This window comes from Melopsittacus undulatus, chromosome 10 (genome assembly GCF_012275295.1).
Source record: "Melopsittacus undulatus isolate bMelUnd1 chromosome 10, bMelUnd1.mat.Z, whole genome shotgun sequence".
Lineage (NCBI taxonomy): Eukaryota > Metazoa > Chordata > Aves > Psittaciformes > Psittaculidae > Melopsittacus > Melopsittacus undulatus.
The window spans coordinates 1,719,041-1,731,214 of record NC_047536.1 but is presented as its reverse complement, the minus strand read 5'-3'; the positions used below and the strand labels follow the sequence as shown (position 1 = coordinate 1,731,214).

At 38.4% G+C, this 12,174-nt stretch overlaps 1 protein-coding gene across 3 annotated transcripts in view; it reads right to left on the bottom strand.

Annotated features, from left to right (window-relative positions):
- TENM2 (teneurin transmembrane protein 2) overlaps positions 1–12,174 on the bottom strand; it is a 509,002-nt gene that overhangs the window by 70,309 nt on the left and 426,519 nt on the right. For 2 of the 3 annotated variants that reach the window (XM_034066670.1, XM_034066671.1), the window contains 2 exons: positions 10,332–10,532; positions 8,322–8,534 (listed from right to left, as the gene is read on the bottom strand). In XM_034066670.1, coding sequence (XP_033922561.1) covers positions 8,322–8,534; positions 10,332–10,532 — 414 coding nt within the window. The remainder of the gene's footprint in view (positions 1–8,321; positions 8,535–10,331; positions 10,533–12,174) is intronic. The other variant, XM_034066672.1, reaches the window with a different exon arrangement.

Sequence of the window (12,174 nt, the reverse complement as noted above, 5' to 3'; positions counted from 1 at the left end):
TAGTTACAATTTTCATGGCAGCTATAGATCAGGTAATAATGACTCAGGTATTACTCCAACTACCTGCACTTTCAGCATCCAGAGATGAACATGGACCATGTTCTCAGACCTGAATGTTTTCAAGAATACGTACATTTGTATTTAGCTCTTACATTGCCGTTATCTAGTGGTTGTAATTTCTTTGGGCAAATGAGATGCATATGAGATACATAATCCTTATTACATGATTATATATGTTGCACAGAAAACTTTGCTTCTTTTTGTATATATAAATAGACTATATCTAAAATGAAATAGACTGAGGCCACCTACAAGAATAATCTCCAGAAGCAAGATTAACTTAATAAGCATTTCCTAAGCAGGTCAGAATAGGGGTGGAAAGAAAGAACAAGAGAAAAGAGCCGAATAACATCTATTTTGTAAAACCTTTGTTCAATGAGAATGGCTCAGGATACCTCATAGCCGGTACCTGAACATGGCCCTGTATTCCATCCTTAAGATCTTTTCAAAATTGCCTGAGTAGAGCTTTTAGTGAAAGAAGGATGTATCAATATTCAACATCAGTGTATTTCATCCTCAGTGAGTAGCTGCTGCATAGCAGATAACTGACAGTTTAAAGAGAAAGCTTTCAACAGTTTCATTTTTTCCCCAAAGCCCCAAGTAGATCACACAGCAAAATCCTGCACTGACACTTCAGAGATGCTACTGACACTATTATTTCCTTTTTCTTTCTGGCATTAATATTTTTAATACAACATTAAACTGAGAAAATATTAAGTAGAGAATTTCAAAAGCATCAAGTATCTTAGGAAGACAAGCTTCTAACTTCTAATGCATCCTACTGTTAATTTGATACTAAATTGACAGGAAGCTGAAAAGGTAAAGCCTTGTGTCTGAATTGTTATTCCATAGAGTTTGCAGCAGTCAGACGAAACACATTTGGCTGTATTTGCATCTTCAAGCATGAAATATTACGTGAAACTAAAATTGAAGTTATAAGAATTATACCTTGAGAATGTATAAGCAAGAATGAAAGCTATTAAAGGAAAGGTATCTTTAACAAGATCACTATCAGCAGGACTCAAAAGGATGGGAAGATATTGTTCTCTTTTGTGTTTGTTTCTGAGGAAGTCTAAATATTATTTATATGTATATACATATATATTTCTCAAGATCTGATACTACCTTCTATCTCTATACAATCTATGTCGCTGACCTCTCACAAGCATTCCCACGTCTGTTGTTTCGTATCCAGCAACACCATGTAATTCACTCACTTACTGAAGCTGTGCTTGACACCACAGGGTACAAAATAACACAGAAAACATTATCTGTGGAAGAAGAGAAGATTGCCTGATGCTGGGAATACTCCTATGAACAGCAAAATCAGCTTTGCCCTTTCAAAAGTTAGATCAGCTGCCTGATTGATTGCCTTCCCCCTCTTTTTGTGGTCTTTTAAGAGTTCAAGAATTGGCTGGAAAATCAATATAACTCATGGTGAAGCCCCTCCAAAAGGAGGAAAAAAAGAAATCAGATTTTACTTTAGGAAACTATTCACCAGTATCTGCTGGGTGCATCTTTTAAGTGCCAGACAAAATGCAGGAAGCCTTGCTGAAAAAATGCTCATTAAATTTTTGGGCTAGAAAGGGAAGAAGTAAGGTCATGTTCTGCAAATATCCTATACAAAGAGAAAGAAGAAAAGCCACTCAAGGGTTTCAACACTGCACTGTGACATATTTCAATCATTTACAGGAAGCCTTCAGCAATGAATGCAAACAGGAAAGTTCTTCCTCATGAATAAGCTTGCCTTTTAGCCAAAAAAGATCCCCAGCTGCCCTGTGTAAATTCTGCAAAGGAATTCTGTTTCTAAATTCCCTGAAAGTCAAACCACTCTCACTCTATACAAGTCTCTACCTAGAATATTTCCTTCCAAATATATATTGTCGGCTATCTTGCTCAGCTATGATAAAGTTAAGAGGATGCATATGGTAGTTTTGGATTCCTTAGTGCTACAGAAATTGTTCAGGAAGTGTACTCATCCTTTATAAACAAAATTAGCAATGTATATTTTAGTTATTGGAATAGTAATTTACAAAGTTACAAATCCAAACCAAAAATCCAAACCAAGAGCTATTTACACTGTGTGTAATCTGGCAGCTCGAGAGATTTCATCTCCAAATGCAGAATTCTGCAGGTGAAATAAAAGATGACATGTTCACAAAACAACAAAGAACCCCAATAGAAATGTATCTGGAAAGGACCAAAAGCATCATGTTTCCAGGAAGAAACGCCCAATTGCCTCTTTACCAGAACCCACATCTCTACTGAAGCACGGTGACTTTGGACTAGACGACTACTTGTCTAACTGACCAGTGCATTTCCTTGGGTTTGGTTATACAGTGTAATATGGTGTAATATGATGTAATATGTTGTAATATGATGTAATATGATGTAATATGTAATATGATACAACATACATGACCAAAGTGTCACTTTGGTCATGTAAGGAAAACTTCAGGTAAGGAAAACTACCTGATGAGCCTCTCTCTGCTTGCATGAAGGAAATGTAAATTGCGTGCAGAGAATGATAGAAATTATTGAGGATCTCTTAGATTACTTTATGAGGCATCTGCTGTTCTCCTGCTTTGCTGGAGACACGCATGGGGGAAACCATCACATGAAAGCTGGACACCACATACCTAAATGACAGCATCACAGATGTGCTTATCATGAAACCTGCTACCAGGTGCAAAAGACAAGAGTATAACTGTACTGTACAGGTGATGAACTTGAATCTGCAGGTACAGCCAATGTCTCTAACATTTTTGAACATATATATTACCAACATATTTCTATATCATCAGCAATCGAAAGTGGTCATGACTCAAATATTCTATGCATCTTCCAAATGAAATGAAAAGATGTATCCCTCCTTCTCCAGAGCATGCAATCTACATTTCTGCCAGTGTCATTAGAGGGGTTTTTATGCCTTGATAGGTTATAAACTGTTACAGATTAATTTTAAGCTAGAAGTGCATCAGAGAAGTCTAATACATCCAGCTCCTTCTAAATTGCTCTTTGTCAGATCCGATGGCTTTCCTCTGTCTCCTCCCACACACTTTCCATCTCTCCTGAAAATTGCCTCATCTTTGAGTCATTACTGTTGTAATTACAACAAGAAAAATCAGTAGTAGAGGAAAAAATGTTTTACATAGAGAACATTATCCTGGACAAAAATATCCTGCTGTATCCAAAGATAACACATTGGTGCATTATTAATGTTTCTATTGATTATTGACTTCATGGGAAGATGAAAATCTACACCTTTGCACTTTATATGTGCTATTCCTTCCAGCTGACAAAAACATGAGTGAAAGCTGAAAAGGGCAAAGTCATCCCAAAACACTCAGGGAGGGGTGTGTGTGGAGTTTAGTAAGCATTTGTTTTAGTACAATCAGAGGTGGAATAGCATCCCCCCAGAGTGCAGTTAGGTGAGTCTTGGTGCTTTGAAGGGTGAGGATCTGAAGTATTTACCTACTGGGTGTAATGTTTGCTCTTTGTTTGGAAGTTTCAGAATGGCTCAATATATACATTAACAACCCATTGTTCTGCAATACAGAACACACAGATCAGTCTCCTTGGTTGGATAAATGATCGATTTACTCCTAAGAAAGAGCAGCCTTAGATTCTTAAAGGGGATGACAGTACAAATCTTACCATAGGCCATTATAAAATACAGTACTTGGAACGAATGCTTACTCCTCACTTCAAAACAGACTGGAAGAAAACTCATATAGTTCAATGACTTTCTAGTCAGCATAAGAGGATAAATTACCTCTGCTGTTCCTGACAGAGCTTTGTCTAATTTGTATTTAAAAGCTCCGTTGATGAGGATTCCACAACTTGCTGTTTTCCAGTTACCTTACAAGGTTTTTCCTAACACACAACTCACACCTCCCATACCATAACTTGAACTTCTTATCTCAGTCACCCTGGACAGGGAGTCCTCTCTGTTATCCCATGTTTTTATGTATCTGAAAATTTTAGGTTATTTCCCAAAGGATCCTGGTTCTTCACATTCTTGCCTCTTTATTCAAGGCCCTGGGAACAGGGGAACATAGAAAGTAAGGCATAGGGCTAACACAGATTTCCAGATCCCTTTTTTACTAAGGAACGTGTCCTACCATTTGACATTTTCAGTAGAGAGCCCAAGGGCTCAGGGCAGATCCCCACCTCTGGAGTTAGATTCCAAAGAGCTGCAGCAAGGCCAAAACTGTGTTGGGTTTATGGTTGGACTCAATGATCTCAAGGGCCTTTTCTGACCTAATCAGTTCTAAACAGAGTCTGCAGAGGTGCACACCTCACCCTGTCTGTGCTTTCCTAGGAGCTACATAGCTGGAGGTTCAGCTTCTACTGCTGTCAAGGCAGGGATAGCTCATTTACTATTAAATAGCCTTGACTACAACCTTTTGCCACTTACTATCTGGAAGCAGGAATGCTTAACCGACATCTAATGTAGTATGTGAGCAGATAAGAGTAAAGCTTTGGGAATATGACAGATTCCACCAAGAAAACCTCATATATCTCCTTCCCGTGAAAGCTCACCTTATATGTTTGCAGACTTCCACATTTTACTCTTAAATATTTAGAATTAAACCCTTATTTCACTGGTCTCACAGCAAGATTTTTACCAATGACTTAAGAAGAGTTGTATTTCATGCTGCAGCAATATGAATAACAGAGGGAGTTAAACTTTTAAAATGGTATTTTTGACTGTTTTAAAAGACCTCTGCATATATCACACTTTCCTCAGTGTACTATCCTGACCGTATGTATGGAAAAGATTCTCAACCACACTTTAAAAACAATTTGAAACATCTAAATATTATTTTCAGTGACAGTAACAGATCTGTTCTGTAACAGCTTTAACAACATCCAGATAATTCAAGAGCTAAATCCTCCATCATAAAATTCCAGCATGAAATTGGTTCAAGATTTAGCAACTGCTATACCTTAGTCATTTGCTTTGTTATTAGTTTTCCAATATTTTTTTCCTTCTCTACATTACGCTCTATTATATAGTTGTAACTTCCTCCATAATTGCAATCAATGAATAGTAATCACTTAATAAACATATCCTGACAGGTCTATTTTTGCACTGGGAAAAGATTCATTTTCTTTATCATCACTCCAGTAAGCAATCTTTCTTCTTACCTGAAGTAGCAAAGTGAAATGTAGCGCCTGGTGTAGAGTTCTGCTCTGCTGCATACAGTATCTGAGCAAGAGCACACACCACCCCTTGCATTTTTCAATTATTTAGATAGAGATTTATCAAGATCTGTGCAATGTGGAATTTGCATTCTCTGATTCTTATATGTCATTCTGTTGGTGCACGTGGGTAAAAGCTGCTTTGCTCAAACAGCTTGTGAACACTCAGCTAATAGTGGCATTCAGGGAGACTGTTCACAGTGTTTTAAGTACTGCAGAGAGAAACTGTGGTTTTGTTACGTGTTTTGAGCTTAGATACTCAACACTGACACTCCAAAGAGTATACAACCTGTCATGTTTCTATACAAAGGCCTAATTTGATACTAAACAGAGTAAAATATCCTGAGTGGTTGGATACCTGCAGGTCACTATAATGATTTCTTTTCCACTGACTTCTTAATATGTGAAACTAGTAAAGAAAGACAAAGAAAAAAAAAGCATTTTGGTTTGTATATAGAAACCTGTATTTTTTCCTCACAAATTAAATCAACTTGTTTTCAGTGGACTTTGCCTGAAGCCACTGAAATCAAAGCAAGTTTTTCTACTGACTTCAAGAGGCTGCAGATTTGCATTTCTCAATGTTATCTTTTTAGGTGGACACTCCTCAGTGAGTAATTCTGATATTAAATAGTCTGTCAACCTGTCAGCTGAAAGTAAAACCATTGAGGGAAATCTCTACATTAAAATGAGTTTCCGTAAACTTTAAGCCCCTTTCACACTAACATTTAAAACATCTTGAGCAACTGATCCTTGCTTTTGATTCACTCTAAGCACAAATTATCCAGTGCTATTTCCTAGCATTTTTTGTACAAATACTGACCAAAATTACTTTTACCAGCCTTATCCTCCAAACTCTCTCTGTTTCAGCCCCACATAACATGAACCAGCGGGATTAAACTGAGCTGTCTCTCTGAACTGCACTCCATTTCTGGCATCATGCTCTGTGCTCCTGTGAATGGCCTCACAATCAGGCCTCATGAGATGAGAGTATGGAACTTCCTACCCATACAGGCCTGTCACAGGGTATCTGTCTGCAGGCAACTTCTGACTGTACAAACTTTATATACAATAACTACAAGGGCAAACCTGATTTTTTTTGCCATAGTCCCATCTTTGCCATAGGAAGACCCACTTTCAATTTCAAGGAAATCTATCTAATACATACCAAACAAAAAAAGACTATGCATATTTTAACCATGTTAGCAGTATTGCCCTTCCTCTGAAAAGAATAGATAATATGTAACAGTACCAGGGAAAATACTGCTTTCACAGCTCTAAAATTAGACTAAAAATCTCACTTGAGAGTTCACTAGTTCAATTTGTAATTTTCAGCATTCTTTCAAGGTATCAGTACAAGAACACTTTTTATGTGCACAGTAATGAAGACCTTAAATGTACTAATTACTTCTAAACACAGGCATATTACTAGGAGATGATAAATCAAAACAAATTTTGTGCAAAGCAGCAACTTTTAAAATAAGCAATTATTACACAACTTAATGCAAAGAAAATTTATGTTCTAGGCATTTTGTGAGGATCAGGGAAGCATTTAACACGAAAACAAAATGCCTGGATTAATCCAGCAGAGATATGTTGATATGATGGAAGTCAGAAACCAATTGTAAACCACTCTGCATCTCTGCTGGTCACAAAGTGTTCAGTCAAAGAAGCTTTGATTTAAAGTGTATTAGCATAGTGTGGTGGAAGCATGCAGCACCACAACATCAAAGGATATGCCCCCAAATCATGTACATTTTGCTCTTTTAATTCTTTCCAATATGAGCATACTTTTAGTTCCAACTCGTGTGTATTAGAAATGGTTTGTATAGCCAGGAAATCAGAGGGGAATGACAAACAAAAACAGCTTGAGGGATGCAGGAATCTCACCATACTTTTAAGTAAAGAAATAACAATTCACTTGTAATAGGACTGTCCCATTAAGGTCCCTGATTGCCACGAAAATCTCAATTGATGTATTCTTTTGTTAAACATGCCACTTTAAGATAGTTAAAACAATATGACCTTGTCTTTGGAGTCACTAGGGTTTTTTTAAGGTATATCTCAGTCCTCCAAATATTCCTTGGAGAAAAATACAATTGTGTGAATCTCACATTGTCTCAGGAGCTGGATACTCTTGTTCCAAGTTATTTTGCTCAGACTTCTAAGAAGAGAAGTGATCACTCAGAATTTCCCATTTTTTATTACAGTGTAGGGAAAATAACAATGCTCTCCTTTGTTGTCAGTCACTTTACTAAATGATCCAAATACACTACCTGACTGCTTGTGGAGACAAAATGAAGAACTCCATTTAGGAACAGTTAATTCCTCTTCAGAATGGATCTTCAAGCACAGTTATTGAGAGGATAGAACACTGTTGCTTTGTGTAAGTATAACCTTTTTGAACTTCCCAGGCTGACACATCACAGCTGAGCTGCAGCCGTGTTAGTCACGGCACTCTGCATGAGGCCAGTGCTGTACTGAGCAGCACACCATTAGGAAAGGCTACAGCAGCATGCTGCCCTACTGACGGGCCCTCTCATGCTGCGACTGTCTATATGCAAACACCATGCCCACTGCCACAGCACAGCACAGGAGAAGGCGAGGGAGTTATTTTTGTTATACCAGGAACACTTATTCCTCCCCAAGCTGACCCCTGCTCTGTGTGCTGATGGTGGAGATGTGTTTCAGATGTGATGTATAATAGCAGGAGAGCACTGATGCATCAGCCCAGGAAATTAAAAAGATGCTGTTCACACAAAGGAATATTTAGTTAAGTTTGAAAATCTTGGCTCAGATGATACTGTGATGGACCATTTGTTACATCTTTACTCACTAACATTCATTTGCTGTGGAATTTCTTATTGGGTTTTTTTTCCTCTGCAAATCAATTTGTTACTGATTTTAAATGATACCAAGAGCTTTCTGCATTTCACCCGACACACTCTGAGTCAGAGATACCATTTGAAAGCACTAGGGTCCTTAAAGGAACAGCCTATTACAATACACAACAGTAACTATGTCTCTACGATTTATGAAAAGAAAGCAATATGTGCCTGTTTCGGTGCCTGTCGTTTGCCTACCAATGGTGCAGTGCTCCCCATTCCAGCCCTCTCTGCATTCACATTTCCCATCTTTACAAGTTCCATGCTCCGTACAACGGGGATGACACACACGCTGGTCACATGCCTCTCCTGTCCACCCTTCTTCACATCGACATGCTCCACCAATGCATACCCCGTGGGTGCCACAGTCCACAGAGCACACTTCTGGGGGGAGAAAAGAATAAAGGTTACAGCTAGTTTATATCATGGCAATGGGATGGAAGCAGCAACCTAGCCAAGAAGGGAAAAGGGAGCAGGACAGGTATGCTGTTGCTGAAAACCATATGCTGTCAAAAGCTGGCCTGTTCACATTCTGATTAAACCTGGCATTTAACTTCTGCTTAAAACCAAACTGAATGATACTAAAAAGCTGTTGCTGGACAGACTGCTATGAGCTACGTTCTCCATTCAAATGCAAATCCATTCCAGAGGTAGCTTCCTCAACACCTGCAGCAGTGAAAAAGGGGAGAACGCAGCTCTATTTTACCCAAACCTGGACCTCTGGTGATTTTGACACAGACATGGATTTGCAAAGAATGAGACTGAAACTCCCCTAAAACTCACTCAGCAGAGAACAGTGACAATTCAGGGTCACTTGGGCTCTGGGGGTGACTCGTAAGACACTTTCAAGGAAGAGATTTTTGGAATCCCATTGCTAACATAGTCAGCTACTCAGTGTCTCACTCCAAAAACTCTTCTACTGCTCTCTGCCAGCTGAAGTTGTAGAAATGTAGTGGGGTCCTTTGCCTCATGCATCACCAAAGACACTGACAGTGAAACTCTCATTCATGACTTTTTCTGGCTGCTGATGCAGGAAGCTGAAAACCCCACATGTTGATATTCCCTTCACTGGTGGGGTGTTCTAAATCATTAAACTCAAGAAATAACTGAAAAAGTGTGAAAACTGTAAATATTATGTTGAGAGACTTGCTTATGCCCTACAGCTCTGGCTCAAGGGAATTCTTCCCCCACAAACAGAACGTTTGCTGTCTTGTCAAAACTGTTGGGTATTGGGTTTTTTTCTCTCTCTTTAGCTCCTTCTGTCAGAATAACCAAGTTTTACAACTGTAGGTCTGGAGAGGATGACATTTTTTAGCCTGCACTGTTGTGCCTTTTAGAATCTCTTGCACTCATATCATTTTCTTAAACCATACATGTACAACTGGGAAGGGAAAAGTATCCCGTAGCTGAAAAGAGATTTTTCTGCTTTGGGATGTTTTTCATCAATGAACAGCATTTTGATGCATGGTAAAGCATACCAAAAACATACTCAGTTTTAGTGTTATAATGTTATAAACACGTTTATAAATTATGGAAGTTTTCTTTATGGAAGTTTTTTCTACAGTTGGGTAAGAGATGTGAAGCACTTAAGTAGCTTTTTCAGACCTAATGAGAGTCAGCATTAGAATGAAATACAAACTCCTAACCTGCATCCTGCTTGCCCCCCAGCTGGCAGCACCAAATTAAGAGTGTCACAAAAAATAGTATCTAAGATATGTACACACTTCTTCCCAACACACTAAACATGACCAAACACGTTCCAAACACAATCATCTAAATTATGTGCATTGCAAACTCACCACAGATATTAACATTTTAACAAAATAGGAATATTATTGCAAGGCTGGGGAGACTATATAACAGTCTTACAATACCTAATGGGCACTACAAGAAAACTGGAGAGGAGTATTTTACAAGGGCCTGTAGGGACAGGAAAAGGGGAAATGGCTTTAACCTGCCAGAGAGGAGATTGGGATGAGCTCTTAGGCAGAAGTTGTTACCTGTGAGCATTCAGATGCTGGCACAGGGTGCCCAGAGAAGCTGTGCTCAAGGCCAGGTTGGACACAGGGGCATGGAGCAGCTGCTCCAGTGGAAGGGGTTGGAGCTGTGTGAGCTTTAAGGTCTCTTCCAACCCAAATCAGCCTGGGATTCTATGAAATCAGGAAAAAGTATTGTTCTTACCAACGGAGCAGTCGGGACCCATCCAGTTGGGATCACAGCTACACAGACCTGTGTCAGACAGGTAGGAACCATGCCCACTGCACTGGTCTGGACACTGGGCTCTGGGAAGCTCGCAGTTTATTCCACCCCAGCCTGGGCTGCAGAGACATTCTCCATTCACGCAGACTCCGTGGCTGGAGCATGTTGGATCTAAGCAATCAACTACAGAAACAAAACCAATGTAGGCAAAGGTCAGTTCACACAATATGAGGTTTGGAAAACACGTAGATGAATGCTCTGAAAAGTTTATATCCCTGTCATAAATCAAGCAAATTGAGGTAGCTCTTCAAGACATATTAACACCTGGTCTGAGAATGGGAAAGCACAAAGTAATTTGTGTTTTACATTGGCTCCAGATAAAACAGGGTCTGACTGAACAATGAGACCGTACTTCAGGATTGCTGCAGGGAGGAAGCACAAAGGCTTAAAAATAACACTAATATATATAATAAGAGCTCCATACATCAGCCTTCACCTGGGGACATTTCTTCTGAAATGCATTGATGTTCCAATGACTCATGGACTGTAGTTGAATAACAAAATAAGAAACCCTAAGTGAAGAAACTACACTTCTTAAAGGAGTTTTTTTGGAGTACCTCCATCGATACTGCTAGCACTACTACTGCAATGCTGGAGCACTGTGAGAATAACATCATGATGTCCACTTTCAGTTACTAGAAGTCAAAATATCACTGGCTTTCACTTTCATTCAGACTCCTGAATTATTCAGGCACTTCTGAACCTTTGATTCGTGGTCCATTAGTAGCTCAGCTGTGAAACTCAGAGTCCTAGTTACTTCAACCTATATTTCAGCAGATATTCCTCTTGAAGAAAAAAAGAAGAATACATATAGATATGGATTTCATCTTTTCTCAGTCTAGAAACAACAGACTAAGAAAGGGAATAAATATAGTTATGATGGAAAATCCTCAAATGAAATTTCAGTTGCTCTTTAAGCCCTGATAAATAAGGGAACATTAGGAGTTCCACATAAACTTTATCAATAACAACATGGTTTCCTAAATCTTTATCTTATATAATAAATTTGTATAAGCACACTATGATCTACTGCAAATACCAACAGAGAGGCTTTAACGAACTACCTTTTGCTGTGGAATTGAGGGCCAAGGTCAAATTCATGTCCTGAATAAAATGAATTCATCTCATGACTGGTACATATTAGCTCACAACAGAAGGACCAGGAATGATTGGCATGCTCTCTTGCAGCTCCAGGAAGATCTGAGTTTATAATGAAAATGATTTATCTCTCATCTTTTCCAAATTGATCCTTCTAAATTAAGGCAGAGACATTTTCACTCTACCTTATGTGAACAATACTTGATCTTTCAAATCTTCACTTTTCTATAGTCTTGTCAAATTATTTTATGTCGTTGCAAAACATTTAAAGTGAGTATATGGATTAGATACACACAGAGGATTGAGGCAAGCACATTTACAGATATCAACAAGATAACAAGAGTTATCAAAATAGTTTTGACTTTAATTCAGACTACACTGGCACAGGAATAAATGACTATAAAATTTTTAATAAGATTATCATTTTAATGGCCACACTGCCTATAGGTTTTTGTTTGATTGGGTTCTTTTTAAGATTTAATGCTTAGTTAATTGGAAATGAAAACACGATAATGTAATTTCATATTTATAGGTAAACCAAGATTGTTTTCTTGTTCAGCTCAGATAACATCTGACAAATTCATAAACTGTTTTGGATTTTTGGCTTATGATATTTTAATGGAAAATGTAAAAGGCAAGATACATGTAGCATTGCATGAGGCAGGAC